General features: G+C 50.4%; 1 pseudogene and 2 gene segments (V, D, J or C); all 3 read right to left on the bottom strand.

Annotated features, from left to right (window-relative positions):
- Positions 1–3,055: 3,055 nt before the first annotated feature.
- LOC128846237 (Ig heavy chain V region C3-like) lies at positions 3,056–3,679 on the bottom strand. The segment is given in 2 exon segments: positions 3,056–3,540; positions 3,634–3,679. Coding segments are annotated over 2 exon segments (531 nt in total).
- A 5,000-nt stretch (positions 3,680–8,679) lies between these two features.
- Positions 8,680–9,198, bottom strand: LOC128846236 (Ig heavy chain V region 3-like). The segment is given in 2 exon segments: positions 8,680–8,993; positions 9,183–9,198. Coding segments are annotated over 2 exon segments (330 nt in total).
- A 1,065-nt stretch (positions 9,199–10,263) lies between these two features.
- On the bottom strand, positions 10,264–12,379 carry LOC128846235 (Ig heavy chain Mem5-like; annotated as a pseudogene).
- Between the last annotated feature and the right edge of the window lie 8,994 nt (positions 12,380–21,373).

The raw sequence follows: 21,373 nt of genomic DNA, 5'->3' as shown, positions 1-21,373 counted from the left end.
CACACACACAAATGCTTTGCCGATTGCTGCAGAGGAGGCAAATATAAAAATCCATAGTGAATTAAACTCTCACACCTCACTCCTGTATCTCTCATCAGTTTCTGGTGTCAATTCATTCACTCGTGTAGACAAAGGACGCTCTGAAGAAGTCGAAGTTCAGACCCAGGAACTTCAATTATTCTTATCCGGTACCTTTCCCATTTCAAAGCCCCAAACACTTCCCCTGATGCTTCCCAAACTCCACAGTGATTGGTTATTGATAGGATGCACAGGTACGTAGCTGGGCAGGCAGTTGGCTGTCTCTATTACGTTATTAAGGGGAACTTGTGGTCCAGATCCCCTAGACATCTTCGCAAATCTCACCTTATGTTTCCAAGGACAAGGGGCGCAGTTTGTGGCAGGTTTTGGGCAGTGCTCTTCTCTTCCAGAACAACACGTTGGCAGAAGGGTTTGTGCGACTTTAAATAGGCTCTGAGATCTTCCATTCCAGCCCTGGAGATGGGTCATTTTCGGGGGCGGGGGGGCAGGGTGTATGCCAGGGATCTCTCAGTGAAATAACTTCGAATTGGCACCATGATCTCTGCTCCAGCCCCAGCACTGACACACCAGCTCTGAAGCTGATCTGACTATATGGGGACGTTAACCCGGATTCATTATTCAGTTTCAAGCCAAATCCCTGTTGCAACCTTCACTGTGGCACCGCTAGCAGTGGCCGCGTAATGTTTTATTTCTGTGATGTGTCCAGTCCTCTGCAAGCCCCAATGGAAATCCTGTCCATGTTACAGTGTCCGCTTCCGTTTCTTTCTCTGCCACAGACTCCCTGAGCGTCCCTGAGCAAGTCACTTAGTCTGGTTGCTCCTCAGTTCCCCCTCTGTGAAATGGGAATAACAGCACCCCCGCCACACAGGGACGTGGTGAGGAGAAATACATTGATAAGAGTGTGCAGCTCAGATCCTGGGGTGATGGAAGCCATAAAATTACCTAAGATAGAAAAATACATGATCACAGTGTGTCCCTGCCTCAGTTCCCGATACGGATTTACCAGCCTCCTAGCAGTGCGGTGAGGCTCAGTACAGATTGTAAGGCACTCGGGTAACATGGTAATGGGGGCCCTTAAGAAAGCTCGATAGAGAGGGAGAGAGAAAGAAGCAATGGCTGGAAAGTCAATCAATATTCCCAGCTGGAAAGGGTACAGACACTCTCCAAACCAGGGAAGATGTGTGTGTGTATTGCTGGAGTGAATGAGCCCTGGTTTTGGGGTGTCCGGGCTCCTGTATCCAGGGCCGGCTCTAGGCACCAGCAAACCAAGCACGTGCTTGGGGCAGCACATTTTCAGGGGCGGCATTCCACCTATCTTTTTTTTTTTTTTTTTTGCTTCGGGCAGCAAAAGCCTAGAGGTGGCCCTGGCAGCAGGAGCACGTCATGCGCGGGGGGGCGTCCTGGGGCCGCTGAGGTTCAGCGCTGTGGGGGAGCAGCACCGCACCTTGTGGCTGGGCCGAGCAGGCTCCGAACGGGGGACACTCAGGCTGGGGGCCGCCCCGCGGGGCATACGGAGCTGCCTGCAGGTGCACAGGGTGGCCACCGCTCAGCACTACAACCGGGGCTGGGCGAAGTGGCCCGAGCCACCCAGGGACTGCGGCAGGGCGGCCAGGAGCAGCAGCAGCAGCGGGGCCATAGAGGGCAGGGCACGGCCGTGTGGGGCCTGTGTCCCGCTCTCCGGGGCTCCGCTCCTTCTGGGGCTGCCCTGCCCCAGCTCCTCAGCCCCCTGCCGGGCAGTGTCCCCGGCTCTGCCCTCCCGGGTCCCGGCCGGTCCTGGAGGTGGGAGCCCCGGCTGGAGGGACCCTGGGCTGAGGCGCAGCCCAGAAGCCCCGCTGCTTACCCCGACCCTGCCAGTGCCGGACCGGCTGGAGGCGAGGGGGGAGTGGGTGGAGTCAGCACTGGTGGGGGGAGCCCAGGGCTGGGGCAACCGGGGGTGTGGGTGGGGGAGGGCACTGGTGAGGGGGGTGAGAGCCCAGGGCTGAGGTGGGGGGCAGCCAAAATTTTTTTTTGCTTGGGGCAGCAAAAAACCTAGAGCCGGCCCTGCCTGTATCCTTATTAGCTGTGCTGGATGGAAGGACACGGGGTTTGGTGTGAGGATGAATGTGGCTGGTGACGGGGAGACCATGGCAGAGAGCTTTTAACATTTTGATAGGATTACTAACCCCCCCTGTGCTTTGATTGTGGGAGGTCAAACTCTTCCCTACAGGAACACAAGATCATGGTGTGTGTGTTGCACACAGTCACCCTGTTTACTTTTAGCGGAAAGATGGGACGAGAAAGTCAGCAGGGAGAATTTACACGGCCTGAATTAAACCGTCAGAATTTAAATCGGTTCAGCACCTGTGTGCAGACACCTTTCCACAGAGCGATCACTCTTCACTGGTTTCTATTTCTGTCTTCATGAATTCTCACCAGGTGCAAGTGAAAACAGAGGATGTCTCTTTACTGCCATCTAGCGGAAAGGTGGATCTCCTGCTTTTCTAGATGAGTTAGTGTCACAGAGGCGTGAAACTCTATGTAGGCTCCGCTTCCCGTTTTGGTCCGGGCCCTGCTCTGCTCTGCGTCACTGTGTCTCTGGGGCAGTAATAGGTGGCGGTGTCTGCAGCTGTCAGCGAGCGGAGCTGCAGGGAGACCTGGTTCTTTTTGTTTGTTTGTTTGTTATACAGGAAACAAATAAATATAAATATTCACAAGATGGGGAGAATCTCAGCTCTGCAGCTCCGGCCCACGAGCAGCGGGGCTGTGAGGGGGAGGGGCCGGCTCACGGGGTCCCATGGGGCTGGGACACCCATTGACGCTGGGAGAGATTTGGGACTGAATCCCGTCCCCAGCAGTGACCGGCTCCACTGAACTGTGCGGTGCCCAGAGGGGAATGTTCCCTGGCAGGTTTAGCCATATGGAGAAGGGGCCAATTGCTCGTTGCTTCGCTCCCAGAGATCCCCCATTAACTCCAACGGGAAGAGCCGTTTGCGTGAGGCGAGCAGCGCTCTGCTCTGCACTGGGGTGGGGGGTGTAGTCAGGACATGAAAGAGTTTATCCGCGATGTCAGAGGTTTCAGTCCTGACACCCCTTCCCCTTCTTGCACCCAAGGCAGGAGAGTTTTGCTTGTGTCGTTGCTGCCCCCATGCGGCAGGCGCGGGAAGTTCCACAGCTCTGGTTTTTGTATGAGCATCGACAGAGTTAGTGTCATTGTGTGTCTAGCACAGTAATACCGGGCGGTGTCCTCGGGTTTCAGGCCGGTCATTTGCAGATACAGCAGGTTGTTGGGATTGTCCCTGGAGATGGTGAATCGCCCTTGAACAGCCGGGGAATACCACTGGCTGGATGCATCAGGTCTAATCTCAGCCACCCACTCCAGACCCTTGCCAGGAGCCTGTCGGACCCAATCCATGTAGTAGCTGCTGAAGGTGAACCCGGAGGCTTTGCAGGAAAGGCGGAGAGAGTCTCCGGGCTTTTTCACATCCCCTCCGGACTCCACCAGCTGTACCTGGGACCAGACACCTGGGAATAAAGAGAGGTTGTTAATATCGATATAAAAGCAGAGATAAGAAAATATTCTTCTAACTCTGTCAGTTATTCAGAGGAAGGAAATACCTTCCAAAGCTGCTACAGCGAAAAGTAAAAGGAGCAAAAATCTCATTTTCCCTGGTGCTGGAGGGGAAAGTTCTCAGGGGACTGGCTGGTCACTGCACAGACCCAGGGGGCTGGGGATTGTGTCTCTGGCTGCAGCCTGGGCAGGGAGAGGGACAGATTTAAACAGGAAACTAACTCCCACATTTGCATATCCCGCTTCTTATAAGAGACACACACTCTTACCCTTAGTAATTTGAGTGATTAACTATCAGTCTAGATCAGGGATCGGCAACCTTTGGCATGCGGTCTGCCAGAGTAAGCACCCTGGGCTGGTTTGTTTACCTGCCCTGTCCTCAGGTTCAGCTGATCGCGGCTCCCACTGGCCGCGGTTCTCCGCTCCAGTCCAATGGGGGCTGCGGGAAGCGGCGGCCAGCACATCCCTTGGCCCGCGCCACTTCCCGCCGCTCCCATTGGCCTGGAGCGGAGAACCGCGGCCAGTGGGAGCCGTGATCGGTGGAACCTGCCCAACCGTCAGGTAAACAAACCGGCCCCGCCCACCAGGGCACTTACCCTGGCGAGGTTCCCGATCCCTGGTCTAGACGGTCCCTTCCTATGTGCTGTGCTGGATCCTGCTGACACTTTTACCCCAGGGAGGAATGAAGTGATCCCCCGTCCCTAAACACCATCATATGGTCTGATGGAGCGTGTTCTGGGTGGTTCAGTGCAGGACACCCCTTGTTCTTCATGGCCTTGGGATCAGAGTGGCAGGAGACAAAAGTATTTGGCAGGAGAACGGGGGCGGTGCATGTGAGACTCTCCGGGTCCAAGAGGAAATGCAGACACGCTTGTTTATAACAAGGGAAGTCCTGGCATTTAAAATTCAGGTGTTGCTTAATTTAGGATGGGACTTTAACAGAAGGATTAAGGGAGAACTGGGCTCTATATTATTCAGTAGAAGCCACGTTCTGTGTCCTTCGCGCCTCCGGTCTCTCTCCAGCCCGGGGTCTTTTTCTCCCTCTGCATCAGCCTCTCGCTGAGCGATTCCAGTGACCCCCAGCTTAGAACCCTGGGTCACGTGACTGTCCCCATTGACCCGAGTGCCAGCGCTGGGCTGAGTGATGTGATCAAGGGCTGAGGTGTTTATCTCCATGGTTACATCATGACATTTTTGAAATTCCTTGTGGGTTGAGATGTCTCAGATCCACTCATTGACACCAGCGGAGAGGTCGGGCTGTGATTTCCATATGTCAGTGGGGTGGTGGTGCCACATTCCCAGGCTTAGCAGAGTGGGGTTTATTCAGGGGCTGGGTGATCTCAGCCCCACAGCCCCCCCTGGACTCTGAATGGCCAATTTGCATATCCCAGCCTCCATCTCGCTCTGCCTCAGTCTCCCCTCTCTGAACCAGGGTCTTTGATAGTTCCTGGGCTCCCGGCGGCATTGCGGGGATAAAGGCAATAACCGCGTGTGAAGGGTGGAGATGCCATGGGGAGGGGCCCACATCGGTTATAATGAACTAATCACCTTCCGCTGCATTAATGCGCTAAACCTCCCAGTTTGCTGAAAGGGCCAGAGCCTCCCTGGTGTAAATCCAGAGTAACTCGAGTCTAGTGGAAGCAGTTGCGGTGACTTTACACTAGCGGAGGATTTGGCCCCATGAGGAATTCGCTCCATCCGTGGGTTGTGATGCAAACCCCATTGGGCAGCAGGATAAATCCAATTGACCCTGAGGGGCACTGCACTGGATCAGTCCCGCCATGCGCTTGTCTTCTTTACACTGTCAGGGGCTGTCCTGTGAGTCTGACCTCTCTCTTGATTGCTGGTTGCCCCAGGAGATGCAACGTGCCAGGTCTCCGAGCGGAGAACGACTCCGAGCAGGACTCACTCCGGATTGGGGTTCACTGACCAAGCGAGGGATCTATGGACCGCAGCACCAGCGGGATCTTCGCAGGAAGGGGAGACACTGCCAGGCAGGGCCGGATTAACACCTTTAGAGGCCCTGAGCACTGAAAAGATTATGGTGCCCCCCCCTATGTAATTCAAAATAAAAACAATACTATACCATAAAATACAATTTTATTTTTCGAAATGACAGAAAACTTACATGTATGCTGAAATTAAAGACGCCCGCCCCCCAAACTCTGCCCCCACCTGCCTAAGGCTCTGGGGGGGAGTTTGGGTGTGGGGAGGAGGTCTGGGGTGCAGGCTCTGGGGGGGAGTTTGGGTGTGGGGAGGAGGTCTGGGGTGCAGGCTCTGGGAGGGAGTTTGGGTGTGGGGAGGAGGTTTGGGGTGCAGGCTCTGGGGGGGAGTTTGAGTGTGGGGAGGAGGTCTGGGGTGCAGGCTCTGGGGGGGAGTTTGGGTGTGGGGAGGAGGTCTGGGGTGCAGGCTCTGGGGGGGAGTTTGGGTGTGGGGAGGAGGTTTGGGGTGCAGGCTTTGGGGGGGAGTTTGGGTGTGGGGAGGAGGTTTGGGGTGCAGGCTCTGGGGGGGAGTTTGGGTGTGGGGAGGAGGTCTGGGGTGCAGGCTCTGGGGGGGGAGTTTGGGTGTGGGGAGGAGGTTTGGGGTGCAGGCTCTGGGGGGGAGTTTGAGTGTGGGGAGGAGGTCTGGGGTGCAGGCTCTGGGGGGGAGTTTGGGTGTGGGGAGGAGGTCTGGGGTGCAGGCTCTGGGGGGGAGTTTGGGTGTGGGGAGGAGGTCTGGGGTGCAGGCTCTGGGGGGGAGTTTGGGTGTGGGGAGGAGGTCTGGGGTGCAGGCTCTGGGGGGGAGTTTGGGTGTGGGGAGGAGGTTTGGGGTGCAGGCTCTGGGGGGGGAGTTTGGGTGTGGGGAGGAGGTCTGGGGTGCAGGCTCTGGGAGGCAGTTTGGGGACAAGAGGGGATGTGTGTGGGAAGGGGGAGGGGTACAGGCTCTGGGAGGGATTTGGGGCACAGGCGCCAACTCCGTGCGTTCGATGCGGCTGGAGCACCTAGGGGGGAAAATTGGTGGGTGCTCTGCACCCCCTGGCAGCCAAGTTCCCCTCTCCACCCCACCTCACCTAACCTTGCCTCCGCCTCCTCCCCTGAGCCTGCTGCCTCCCCACGTCTCCTCCCAGCCTTGCCACCGCAAAACAGCTGTTTCCTGGTGTAACAAGCTCTGGGAGGGAGGGGGAGGAGCGGGAATGTGGGAGGCTCAGGGCAGGAGGTGGGGAAGAGGCAGAGCCAGGACAGGGATTTGGGGAAGGGGCTGGAATAGGGGCAGGGAGGTGGCAGAGTTGAGGCAGGGACTTTGGGGGAGGGATTGGAATGGGGTGGGACAGGGGCGGGAGGGGGCAGGGCAGAGGTGGAGTGGAGGGGACGGGGCAGTGGGGGGTCGAGCACCCACCAGCCCCAGCAGAAGTTGGCACCTATGATTTTGGGGGAGGGGTGCAGTCTCTGGGAGGAAGTTTGGCGGCAGGAGGGGGTGTGTGGGAAAGGGGCAGGGGTGCAGGCTCTTGGGGGGGGGTGCAGCACTTATCTGGGGCTCCTAGGCAGGGCGGGTGGGGGCCTTGGTGCGCTGGTACCCCCAGGCACTGTCCCCGCAGCTTCCTATTGGCTGCAGGGCTGCTTGGGGCGGGAGCACCGTGGGTAGACTCAGACCCATCCCACCCAGGGACTGTAGGGAGGGGCCGGCAGCCACCTGGAGGGAGCAGGCAGGAAGCCGCTAAACTCTGTGGTGCTGCCGGTGGTGGATGGGGGTCCCCGGCCATTTAAAATCACCCGGGGACGTGCGGGGGGGGGGAGCACCTGGGGGCAGAAGGCAGAGCCGAGGGAGAGACCTGGTCTCAGACATTGCTGGAGCCGGGCCAGGGCCAGGAATATTCCTGGTCCCCGGCACCAGGGGCCCATCGAACTCGCGACCCATGGTGACATTTGGAAGGTGACCTTAGCAAGCCTGGCTCCTGCTTTGGAACAGGTCTGGGGACCCGCCTGTGGGTGCAGATGGGAGAAGCTTAGGGGAGAGTAGAGGGACGATTCAGGCAGCTCTGAAGGGAGATCATTATTCACCATTTATGTCCATATTTGCGTTCACACTCCTATTCCCATTCACACTCCACTTCCCATTTATATTCGGATTGTAAACTCAGTGGGGTAGAGAGAGGTCTGATGGTCTGTGTTTGTACTGTGGCGAGGACAATGGGATCCTAGTCTACTATTGGAGACCCTAGGCGCTAGTATCACAACCACCACCAACTCCACCACCACTGAGCATCATAATCATTTACTTAGTTCATTATTAATAAGCAATGAAGTGTAGGCAGAAGCGTTCTCCCTTTTTATGTTTTTAGATTTTGTATGATGTAATATTCAGAAATTCTACTATTACTGCTACTTAATAATACAATATTTCTGTTCCCACTTACATTCAGACCCCTATAACCGTTCACACTGAATCACGTATTTCTATCCCATTACCACTGACACTCCTATTCCTCTTTATATTCCCCTTCCTGTTCACCCACACACTCCCATTCCCACTTCCAGTGACACTCACGTTCCTATTCTCTTTCATGCTCACAGTCCTATTTCTGTTCACATGGATATTCCTCTTCCAGTCCGATTCATATTCCCATTCCCATTCCTTTTGCACAAATGGGAGTCACTCAGAGCATTTGGCCCTGAATTCATTCTAAGACCTAACAGAATCAGGTCTCTCTGTTGGAATGTCCCCCCAGCAGTGCTGTCAATCACTGCAAAGGTTACACAAAGGAGGCCGCCTGGTCTATAGGATCATAGGAGAGAAGATGCTACACTGAGCCAGAACATCACAGGATTTGTCCTTTTTTGGAGGAGAGGGCAAGGACAAAGTGTTGCGGGGAGGGGAGGTGGAAGGAGTCTTTATAAACCTGTTAATGTCTTTGATTAAACATCTGAATTCTTATTTGGCCTGCTGGGCAATTCACTGTGAGAAAGAACATGACATTAAACCCCTGATTTCTTTGTTCACTTTCCTTTGTCCTCACCAGGCTCATTGTAACTCGCAGACCTTGAGCGCCACCAAGAGCACCAGCCACATGCCCTTGCAGAGGAAGGGTTTTTGTCTCAGCTCAGACCGGTTTTCACTCACTGTGACGCTGCACAGTAATATCGGGCGGTGTCCTCTGGCTTCAGGCTGCTCATGTCTAAATAGGCCAGGTTTTGGGAGTTGTCCCTGGAGGTGGTGAATCGCCCTTTGACAGAAGCGGCGTAATATTCCTTACTCCCATCGAAGAAAATCACAGAGACCCACTCCAGTCCCTTCCCGGGAGCTTGTCGGAACCAGTGCATCCCGGCCTGGCTGAAATCGAATCCGGAGCCTTTACAGGTGAGGCGCAGAGATTGGCCCGGCTTCTTAACGTCTCCTCCGGACTCCACCAGCCGAGCCTGAGCCCCAGCCCCTGAGGATAGAAAAGCTCATTAACAGTCCGGATAACGGTGCTGATGCTAAGGATATTACTAACAGTGCTGCTGCTAATATGATTGATGCTTCTGTTTGTATGATGATTGATCATAATTCTGAGTCGAATATTCCCATAAATTATTTACTAACAAGGGTATCTCCATTTTCCCCCAGAAGGAATACATACCTTGGAAAGCTGTCATAATGAAAAGGAAATGCAGCCAAAACATCATGTGTGTTTGCTGGGAAAAGTTCTCTAGAGGGTAGGGCCGGTCGCTGCAGACACCGGGAGCTGCAGGTTCCCAACCCAAAGGGGAACCGCCGGCTTTAAGCAGGGAATGCAATTACTCGATTTGCATATCCTCGCTCTTAAAATGCAGTCACAGGGCCTGGGATTTCATTTCTCGCCGAGGTCCCTTGTCCCGGGCTGTGGGAGATGCCATGATACAATATTAGATCCTGAGAGAATAGAAGCATGTTCAAACTAATCTAAAGCACTGAACTTCTCCATGCTGTGAAATATAGCCCAGGATTGATTACACCCTTGGGTGACAAAATACTCAGCTCTGTAACGGAGATTTGGGAAAGGACGGCGAGCTTTAGTGTCCCCTTTTCCGAGGTGGATAAAGTGAGGCAGAGAGAAGGAAACTGATTTGCCCGAGGTCTGTTGGCTGTTAGAAGAAAATCCAGGTCCCCTGAGGCCCAGGCAGCCCAGTGTCCTAGTAACCACACTATGCTCCTGAAACCTGTTAATATAACATCCAAATAATCATTAGAGGACAGGGACTTCAAGCTGGGCCACCCTTGATGCCAGAAGAGTGCCCTGAACAGCGGGCTATCCAGTCATTCTCATTCACACTCTGCCTTGCTCTCTCGTCACAGAGACTCTTTGTATTCTGTAACAAGTAGAAGAACTTCAACCGCAGCTCTATGGAGATGAGTCTCCCCGAAAACCTTCTAGCCCAGGGCCTGGGCACTCTCCTGGGAGGTCCAAGATCTACCTTGAACTCCAGTCTGTGACAGGCAGAGTGGGGCTGAGAGTCGGGGTGCTTAATTCGCGGCTGTAATTTCCTTTGGGAGCCGGGTACCTCTAGGCAGGCGTTATAATAAGGAGCCTCAGACCCTTATATGACGAGTACCCCGGGACTCCCTCGTTTATTGACACAGCCAGTGCCCCAGTGGGGCGGGTCTGGTGTTTAAATGTCGTCTGAGTCTTTCCCCAGCTTTGCAAACCCTGAGCGCCCCAACCAGCCAACTCCAGAGCGTGGCTAAGACAGCGCTCGGTTTTTGTCCCAGGTCCCTGGCTGTGTGTCTCTGACACAGTAATACAGGGCAGTGTCCTCCGCTCTCAGGCTGCTGATTTGCAAATGCACGAGGCTGTTGGCGTTGTCTCTGGAGATGGTGAATCGCCCTTTCACGGAATCAGCGTAGTAGGCGCTGCCCTGGGCAGCAGCTCTGCCAGCCACGCCAGCCCCCTCCCAGGGGCCAGGCGGATCCAATCCAGGAGATAACTGCTGAAGGTGAAGCCGGAGGCTTTGCAGGAGAGGCGGAGAGAGTCTCCGGGCTTTTTCACATCCCCTCCGGACTCCACCAGCTGCACCTGTGGCCTGGCCCCTGCAAATACAGATTTGTTTACACCCCTGATTCTAGCACACCCAGGAACCCGGAGGGGAGGACACTTTGTACTTCAATAGTTACCTGGGAGAACCGACAGAGTGAGAATTAAGTTCAGCCAAAATCTCATCTTCCTGGGTTTTGTGTAAGAAATTCCAAGGGGAGGAGTGAAAGTGAGAGTGTGGGAAAACCCGCGTCTTCTTCTGGGAGGAGCTGTGGGGCCAGAGACTGGCAGGATTTAAACCGGGTGATTAGCTCTTGATTTGCATAGAGACCCCTTCATATAAGAGAGAGGTTCCTCTGGCCAAGCACTGTGAGCGGGGATAGATAGATAGATAGATAGATAGATAGATAGATAGATAGATAGATAGATAGATAGAGGGGGTGGATGGGGATAGATAGCTAGATGGCGGGGGGTGGGGGGGTATGGGGATTGAGAGAGAGAGAGGAAGGATGACTGTTGATAGATGATAGATAGAGCAGGTGTATTGGGATAGATAGAGAGATGGGGTGTACGGGGATAGAGAGAGAGAGAGAGAGAGAGAGGAAGGATGACTGTTGAAAGATGACAGATAGAGGGAGTGTATTGGGATAGATAGAGAGGGGGGTGTATGGGGATTGAGAGAGAGAGAGAGAGGAAGGATAACTGTTGATAGATGACAGATAGAGGGAGTGTATTGGGATAGATAGAGAGGGGGGTGTATGGGGATTGAGAGAGAGAGAGAGAGGAAGGATAACTGTTGATAGATGACAGATAGAGGGGGTGTATGGGGAAACAGATATTTGGCAAGGGAATGTTAAACAGACGGTATTATTGAGTGATGCTCAGGCGGTAAGGATGGATAGTTGAACCACAATGCATCATGATACTAGGCTCTCAGGCTGGCTGGAGACCAGTTCATTGATGAGGTTAATCGGAGTGAGACAATGTACAGGGCAGGGAGACGAATACATGTGTAACATCTTAAACATACCCCACACAGCTCTATGGCATCGACGAATAGGGATTCGGTCCCATTTATAGCTGCCAGAGTTTGTGTTTTCACCTATCCTGGGGAGGTCATGTGGGGGCTCAGAATTTGTCCCCTGGAGAGGAAAGAAAGAGGAAGGGACCCAACTATGAATGTTCTATATAAATTCCTTCCCCTTGCGTAAAATCAAAGAAGAGGAATGATAATAACAATAAAAGCGTTTGTTGCTGCCAGCCCCTTTCCCAGAACTGATCTCATTTTCACTGACAGGCCTTGGGTGCCCCCAACACCAAACTGCTTCTCTGATTACTGCAGGGAGAGGTTTTTGTCTGAGCTCAGACTGGCTTCCCCTCACTGTGTCTCTCGCACAGTAATAGCGGGCGGTGTCCTCGGGCTTCAGGCCAGTCATTTGCAGATACAGCTCACTCTTGGAATTATCCCTGGAGACGGTGAATCGGCCTTTCACTGAATCAGGGTAATATGTACTCCCACCGGAGCTTATAGCAGCGACCCATTCTAGTCCCTTGCCAGGAGCCTGACGGACCCAGTGCATCCAGTTGCTGCTGAAGGTGAACCCGGAGGCTTTGCAGGAGAGGCGGAGAGAGTCTCCGGGTTTTTTCACATCCCCTCCGGACTCCACCAGTACCTGGGACCAGACACCTGGGAATAAAGACAGGCCATTAATATCGGTATAAAAACAGCGGTAACACAATATTCTTCTAATTCTGCCAGTTCTTCAGAGGAGGAAAATACCTTCCAAAGCTGCTACAGCGAAAATTACAAGGAGCAAAAATCCCATTTTCCCGGGTGCTGGAGGGGAAAGTTCTCAGGGGACTGACTGGTAACTGCACAGACCCAGGGGCTGCGGATTGTGTCTCCGGGTGCAGCCTGGCAGAGAGAGATACAGATTTAAACAGGAAAGTGTCTCCCTCATTTGCATGTCCCCGCTTTATAAGAGACACACACTCCTATTGCCAGTGATCTGAGTGACTCGCCCTAGGGCTCCGGGTGCAGGAGTCAGACTGTCCCGTCCTGTGTGTCTGTGCAGCGCCGGGCACAGGGCGCTGGGATCCTCCTGACACTTTCGGACCCCTGGGAGGAATGACCAGCTCCCTGCAGTGACTGTATTTCCTCACCCAGGAACTGAGGGCCTGGCTATTGTGAGGTGATATTGGGGATTGGGGGGACTCAGCTCTGGAGCCTCGTTCCACGCGCACAAGGGCCATGCAACGTCCGGTCAGGGGGGTCAGTGTCTGGGGACGCTTCAGGCAGAACTGAAGGGAGATTGTTATTCACGATGGATATTCATATTTGTGTTCACACTTCGATTCCCATTCAGACTCCACTTCCCATTCATACGGGGATTCTGTAAAATAAAACTGAGCACAAATCAGTGCCTTTGTGTTGGCTGTTGGGGTTGGTTCCTGTCTTTTCTTAAATTCGGCCATTTTAAGAGCCAAACACGATGTGAACCCGCTGTTGGTTTTGGTGATGGGCTTTGTCACTGTGGTCTAGTCTCTCACACAGCGATACCGGGCGGTGTCTTCCGCTCTCCTGCTGCTCCTTTGTAAATACAGAGGGTTGCTGGGATTGTCTCGGGAGACAATGAATCGCATTTTGGCCGAATCGGTGTAATGGGAACAATTTCGTGTATACTGCGCCCTGGAGACCCACTGCAGACGCTTCCCAGGAGCCTGACGGACCCAGCGCTGAAGTGGAACCCGGAGACTGTAGAAGAGGGGGAGTTAAAGGGCACCTGCAAGTTCCATGTACAAATGATCCGTTTATGTAGATACAGAGTTGAAAAAAAAATGTTTTCCAACCCCCAAAGGCCCTCTTCAGTCTTGTCCCCAAGGCTGTGCTGTTTGCTCATTGCTCCCCCGGTGGGGAATGGAGAAGGGGATTCTGCTCCCCCCCTTCTCTCACTCACCCCCCTTTTTTCTATTATCGTTTAAAGCAGAAAATAAATATTTTGGGGGTTATTTATTCTTTTAATCCAAGTTTTTTTGCTCCTAGGAAAATGCTCCTTGTGCCAGAAAAAGCCAGCTTTAGCTGAAAAATCATTCAACTAACCAGAAAAGCAAACAAACAAACAAAACACAACAAAACAAACAAACTTGGTGGGTTCTAGTGCCAAAGCTGAGAGATCACGGCCCTTCGGCTTGACTGTATCTCTGACAGTGGTGGAAGGAAGTGGAATCCCAGCATGCTGAAGTAAAGAGGGTGCTAGACTGAACCCCAGTTAATCAGGTTGATGATTTATGGCCTGTATTATGCAGGTGATCAGACTAGAGTATCATACTGCTCCTTTCCGGCCTTTAATTCTATGAATCTGTAACTGTCCCGGAGGTTGTGTTCGTTTTTATTTTGGTGTCTGATAAGGGCCACATTCAAATATGACCATAAGAACATAAGAACAGCCATATTGTGTCAGACCAAAGGTCCATCCAGCCCAGTGGCCTGTCTTCTGACAATGGCCAATGCCAGGTGCCCTGGAGGGAATGAACAGAACAAGGAACATTAAGTTCTAGATTCTCTGTCACCCATTCCCAGCTTGTGGCAAACAGATGCTAGGGACCCCATCCCTGCCCATCCTGGCTAATAGCCATTGATGAACTTATCTAGTTCTTTTTTGAACCCTGTTATAGTCTTGGCCTTCACAGGTTGACTGTGCGTTGTGTGCAGAAATACTTCCCTTTGTTTGTTTGAAACCTGGTGCCTATTACTTTCACTTGGTGACCCCTAGTTCTTGTGTTAGGAGAAGGAGTAAATAACACTTCCTTATTTAAAAACAAAACAAAAAACAAACAATGAGCAGTCCTGTGGCACGTTAAACACTAACGAATTTCTTTGGGCAGACACTTTCTTGAGTGGCAATTTAGACCCCATCATTTTCTATGTATACTTGGGATTATGTTTTCCAATGTGCACTACTTTGCATTTATCATTTAATTTTGTCTGCCATTTTGTTGCCCATTCACTTAGTTTTGAGAGATCCTTTTATATCTCTTCTCAGTCTGTCTGGGCCTTAACTATCTTAAGTAGTTTTGTATCATCTGCAAATTTTGCCATCTCACTGTTTACCCCTTTTCCCAGATCATTTATGAATATGTTAAATAGGACTGGGCCCAGTACAGACCCCTGGGGGGACACCACTATTTACCTCTCCCCATTCTGAAAACTGACCATTTATTCCTACCCTTTGTTTCCTATCTTTTAACCAGTTACCAGTCCATGAGAGGACCTTCCCTCTTATCCCATGACAGCTTAATATTCAAGAAGCCCCAGTTTTTAAGAACACACAATCATAGATGGATATAGAGATTTGAAACCTGATGACAGATATTTTGTTTTCACTCTGGTTGCAGATCCCGTTCCTGTGCCTAGTGCTGGATTCAGAGTAGCAGCCGTGTTAGTCTGTATCTGCAAAAAGAACAGGAGTACTTGTGGCTCCTTAGAGACTAACAAATCTATTCGAGCATAAGCTTTCGTGGGCTACAGCCCACTTCTTCGGATGCATAGACTGGAACATATAGTGAGTATATATCTATCTATATATGTATACATACATACAGAGAACATGAAAAGATGGGAGTTGCCCTACCAATTCTAAGAGGCTAATTAATTAAGATGAGCAATTCTCAGCAGAAGAAAAAAAACCTTTTGTAGTGATAATCAAGATAGCCCATTTCAGACAGTTTGACAAGAAGGTGTGAGGATACTTAACATGGGGAAATAGATTCAATGTGTGTAATGGCTCAGCCATTCCCAGTCTCTATTTAAGCCTAAATTGATGGTATCTAGTGTGCATATTTATTCAAGTTCAGCAGTTTCTCGTTGGAGTCTGTTTTTGAAGCTTTTCTATTGCAAGATTGCCACCTTTAAGTCTGTTGCTGAGTGACCAGAGAGGTTGAAGTGTTCTCCTACTGGTTTTTGAATGTTATGATTCCTGATGTCCGATTTGTGTCCATTTATTCTTTTGTATTGAGACTGTCCGGTTTGGCCAATGTACATGGCAGGGGGCATTGCTGGCACATGATGGATTGTTTGTGGAAGTGCTGCCCGCACGCGGCGCATGGCAGAAGGAAGATTCTGCAGCTTTGGTTTTTGTATTTTCGCTATCGGGATTCCTCTCACTGTGTCTCCCCCGCCCCCTTCCCTGGCTCCTGTCTGATCCAAGCCAGCCAGTTGCTGCTAAGATCAAACCCACTGGTGCACGTTGCAGTTTGTGGTACTCTCCAGGCCTCTTCCGCACTCGTCCCAACTGGGTCAGAACCACCTGTGAGCGGGCTCCTGGGAGAGAAAGGGAAAGAGGCAAACTGAGGAGCAGGGCCGTCCTTAGGATTTATGGGGCCCTACGCAGTATTATTAAACTGGTGCCCCTGTGCCCGATGGCAGCTCGGACTCGCAGCCTGGGGTGGGAGGGGGGAGAGACAAGGCAGCAAAGGGTAGCGAGACGCCCGACCCGCTTCACAGTGGCAGAGTCACAGTTCCCCACAGAGACCCCATACCCTCTCCCTTAAGCCTTCATAAAGTAATCCTTCCAGATTACTACATATTTAACTCACTGAAACGAAGACATTATTTTAAATTAATCAGTCACAGAGGTTTAGTGTGTTCAGAACAATGTTAATTGCTTTTAGAAAAAGGGAACACTAATTTACTGTGTGTGATCTCCAAAACAATACACGTTTATGAAATTTCACCAACTTTAAAAATATGTTTCCAAAGATTTTAGGCATAACAAAGGATTTTATATCTTACTAAGGTACTTATTTTTCTGGAGGGTTCTCTTAAAGCTAGTCCATCAGATAGTCAGAAGTAAAGAAATGGAAACTCTTTGTCCTGCTATCTGGAAGGAAAGGGGTATTGTTCCTTTAAGGGCTCTCTTCAATGGGGGGGCGGAAATGGGGGATGTGAAGGGAGAAAGGGATGGACAGGAAGACTTTGGAAGCAAGTTTTTTTACTATAGTAATTAAAATTAAAATGTTTATTTTAGATAAGGGTGGTCTTCTGAAGGATTTATTTAAAAAAATCGATATGTCTGACAATCCAAGCATTTAATGCTAAAGATGATTGTGCATCTAAAAGTCTATGCAAGGATTTTTTAGAGATGTGATTTTATAATCTTCACCAACTCACCAATGAAATATTTTTAAAGCAAAATTTAAATGAAGGTCCTGTAGAATAACATGTTCGGGTAAATATTACCGTCATGCACAACTGTTTTGTCAGTAAATTCAGAAACTGACAGTGTGTACTTAGGGGCTGGCAAATGCCTGTTAAATGGTTTCATTGCCACTTGAATGGCTGTGCTAATAGGTCTGGCAGGCTGGAGGCTTTTTCACTTTTAAGTTACTAGATCCCTCCGGAGTAAGAGTCACCAGGCTGCAGCAGCCAGCTGTGGGAGCCTGCAGGAAGGGTCAGAACAGGGACAGGAAAGCCAGGTGGGTGGGACACTAAGACCCAGTGGTGCCCCAAATTCCCAGGTGCCCTATGCAGCCGCATATTCTGCATATGCCCAAGGACGGCCCTGCTGAGGAGATATCTGAGCCATTATCTATTATCTTTGAAAAGTCATGGAAGAGATGGGAGATTCCAGAAGACTGGAAAAGAGCACATATAGTGCCTATCTATAAAACGGGAAATAAAGGCAACCCAGGCAATTATGAACCAGTCGGCTTTACTTCTGTACCAGGTAAGATAATGGAGCAAATAATTAAGGAATCAATTTGCAAACATGTAGAAGATAATAAGGTGACAAGTAATAGTCAGCATGAATTTGTCAAGAACAAATCATGTCAAACCAACCTGATAGCTTTCGTTGACAGGATAACAAGCCTTGTGCATGGGGGGAAGGGGTAGATGTGGCATATCTAGACTTTAGTAAGGCTTTTGATACTGTCTTGAGTGACCTTCTCATTAAGAAACTAGGGAAATACAACCTAGATGGAGCTACTATAAAATGGATGCATAACTGGTTGGACAACCATTCCCAGAGATTAGCTATCAGTGGTTCACAGTCATGCTGGATTGGCATAAGGAGTGCGGTTCCACAGGCAGGGCCGGCGTTAGGCCGATTCCCCTGAATTGGGCCCCCCACCTAAGAGGGCCCCGCGCCCAGTGGCCTTTTCAATTTTTACTCATTTGGTGGCGCACTGGATCTTCGGCAGCACTTTGGTGGTGGGTCCTTCACTCACTCCGGGTCTTCGGTGGCGGGTCCTTCAGTGCCGGAGCGAGTGAGGGACCCGACGCCGAAGTGCGGCCGAAACACTCGGAGCGAGTGAAGGACCCGACGCCGAAGTGCCGCCGAAGACTCAGAGCGCCGCCCGGTGAGTAGAAGCCCCACGAATTGTGGCCGGCCCTGCCACAGGGTTCTGTTCTGGGTCCAGTTCTTTTCAATGTCTTCATAAGCAATTTAGATCATGGCATAGAGATTAAACTTAAAAAGTTTGCAGATGATACAAGCTGGGAGGGGTTGCAAGTGCTTTGGAGGATAGGATGAAAATTCAAAATGATCTGGACAAACTGGAGAAATGGTCTGAGGTAAATAGGATGTAATTCAATAAGGAAAAATGCAAAGTGCTCCACTTAGGAAGGAACAATCAGATGCACACATACAGAATGGGAAATGAGTGCCTAGGAAGGAGTACTGTGGAAAGGGATCTAGGTGTCATAGTGGACCACAAGCTAAATATGAGTCAACAGTGTAACGCTGTTGCAAAAAAAGCAAACATCATTCTGGGATGTATTAGTTTGTTATAAGCAAGACAGGAGAAGTCATTCTTCCACTCCGCGCTGATTAGGCCTCAACTGGAGCATTGTGTCCTGTTCTGGGCACCACATTTCAGGAAAGATGTGGACAAATTGGAGAAAGTCCAGAGAACAGAAACAAAAATGGTTAAAGGTCTAGAAAACATGACCCATGAGGGAAGATTGAAAAAACTGGGTTTGTTACTCTGGAAAAGAGAAGACTGAGAGGGGACACAACAATTTTCAAGTACCTAAAATGTTACAAGGAGGAGGGAGAAAAAATATTCTCCTTAACCTCTGGTGATAGGACAAGAAGCAATGGGCTTAAATTGCAGCAATGGAGGTTTAGGTTGGACACTAGGAAAAACTTCCTAACTGTCAGGGCGGTTAAGCACTGGAATAAATTGCCCAGGGAGGTTGTGGAATCTCCATCATTGGAGAGTTTTAAGAGCAGGTTAGACAAACACCTGTCAGGGATGTTCTAGATGGTGCTGGTCCTGCCATGAGTGCAGGGGTCTGGACTTGATGACCTCTCGAGGTCCCTTCAGGTTCTATGAGTCTATGAAAATCTAAAATCAGCAGCGGATTGAAGGAGAGAATTTACTTCAAAAAGGGACCAATGAGCCACATGAACCACATAATCCATTCTCCCATAAAGAGCGTGAGACCATTGAATAAAGGTGTGTTATAAATCACAGCCATTGCAGTGTCACACAGAGAAAAATCCCTCACCCTTCAGTAGATGCATTGGGAAGAAAATACCTTCCAAAGCCACAGCAACAAAAACTAAAAGGAGCCAAAGTCTCATTTTCCCGGGTGCTGGAGGGGAAAGTTCTCAGGGGACTGGCTGGTCACTGCACAGACCCAGGGGCTGGAGGGGAAAGTTCTCAGGGGGTTGGCTGGTCACTGCACAGACCCAGGGGCTGTGGATTGTCTCTCCGGGTGCAGCCTGGGCAGAGAGAGGCACAGATTTAAACAAGAATCTGTCACCCCTATTTGCATATCACCCTTCTTATAACACATAAAACTTCCTCACTTAACGAGACCAATTTACCTGCCTGGGGATTCAGAAAGTGGCCCAAGGAAGTGAGGGAGGAACATTCAGGGCTCAGGGTGCTCACCTGGGGCTGTGCACGCCCAGGCTGGGTTCTCTGCTCTGTCCCAGACGTCCTGTGCCACTGGGGAAGTCAACTGGGGCTGGATTTTTCCAAGTACTGAGGTATCAATGTACATTTTCTGAAGCACCGAGGTGCCCGACTCCCATAGGTGTACCTCAGTTCTCAGGCTGTGAAATGGGGATAATCGAACTCTCCTCCCTCTGCGGGGTGCAGGGAGGATAGATGAGATAGAAAGTAAGAGGTGCTCAGATATGACGGCGACTGGGGGAGAGGGGGACATGTGTGTATCTCAGAGAAAAAAAATCTGTTACTCTGGGTGTGATGCGAGGATCACTGAAATGAATGGAATGAGTTCATCAATTATCTTCATTTGGCCTTGGGCCGTTCCCCAATGCAGCAATTAATGGATATTCCTTCCCATGAGAAAACTGCTGGTTGGGTGACATGATTAACTTGAGCAAAAATGTCTGCTGTACGAAAAGAAAAGCGACTTTAATCCTTGTAGGCCTGATGCAAAAGGCCCTTTCAACTCAGTGGAAGCCACCCCACTGAGTACATCATTTGTGTCACGCCCTGTGTTCATAAACATGATGCTGGAAACTTTTTGGCTGTTGCTCAAAATAGGATGAAACTCAATAAGGACAAATGCAAAGTACTCCATTTAGGAAGGAACGATCAGATGCCAACATACAGAATGGGAAATGAGTGCCTAGAAAGGAGTTCTGTGGAAAGGAGTTTAGGGGTCATAGTGGACCACAAGCTAAATATGAGTCAACAATGTAACGCTGTTGCAAAAAAAGCAAACAGCATTCTGGGATGTATTAGTAGGAGTGTTGTGAGCAAGACACGAGAAGTAATTCTTCCGCTCTACTCCGCACTGGTTAGGCCTCAACTGGAGTACTGTGTCCAGTTCTGGGCACCACATTTCAGGAAAGATGTGGACAAATTGGAGAAAGTCCAGAGAAGAGCAACAAAAATGATGAAAGGTCTAGAAAACATGGCCTATGAGGGAAGATTGAAAGAACTGGCTTTGTTTAGTCTGGAGAAGAGAAGACTGAGAGGGGACATGATAACAGTTTTCAAGTACCTAAAAGGTTGTTACAAGGAGGAGGGAGAAAATTTATTCTCCTTAACATAAGAACATAAGAACGGCCAGACAGGGTCAATCACGCCCTGCATTCATAAACCTGATGCTGGAAACTTTTTGGCTGTTGCTCAAAATATCAATGTAAATGTCTTCACCAGTTGCAATGGAGTTATCGCTAAACTGGAGGTAATTATGGTGCGGAGGATGCTTCCCTCATAGGGTCATCAATTGTGAGTGACGCAGAAACTCTCGGAGCGATCAGATTAGTAGAAGAGCCCTGGGCAGGTTCCTGGGTCTGGGTCAAATACCAAATCTGACTGATTATAGTGAGACTATTGGTGGGATTGAGGAATGAAGGGTGTTGCCCAATGTTAGTGAGGTCATGAACCTTCGCCTGTCAAAGATTCAATGTCATTTCTGCATGATCAGGGCGAGATAATCCCAGTACAGATGAGGATGATGATAGTAGAACCTAGCTCCTATATAGCCATAGATTTCAGAGCGCCTTACAAAGCAGATAAGCAGTGTTATGATCATATTTCACATGGGGAAACTGAGGCACATGACAGTGAAGTGACTGGCCCAAGATCACCCAGGAAATAAGTGGCAGAACTGGAAGTAAATTTCATCTCTCTTAAATCTCAATTTGGTGCTTACCACTATGGACACTTGTAATGCACAGTACAGTAAAGGATAGAAAAGGCAGTAGACCAGCTCTGTAAACTGGCTGACTATTTTCCACTCCGTGTTAGGTCTGATTCTGTTGTCAGTTACTCAGTGTAAATCTGGAATAATTCTGTTGAATTCAGGGGAGTGACCCTGGATTTAGGTCAAT

Source organism: Malaclemys terrapin, chromosome 12 (genome assembly GCF_027887155.1).
Source record: "Malaclemys terrapin pileata isolate rMalTer1 chromosome 12, rMalTer1.hap1, whole genome shotgun sequence".
NCBI classification, from domain to species: Eukaryota; Metazoa; Chordata; order Testudines; family Emydidae; genus Malaclemys; species Malaclemys terrapin.
This window is presented reverse-complemented; position numbering and strand designations above follow the sequence as displayed.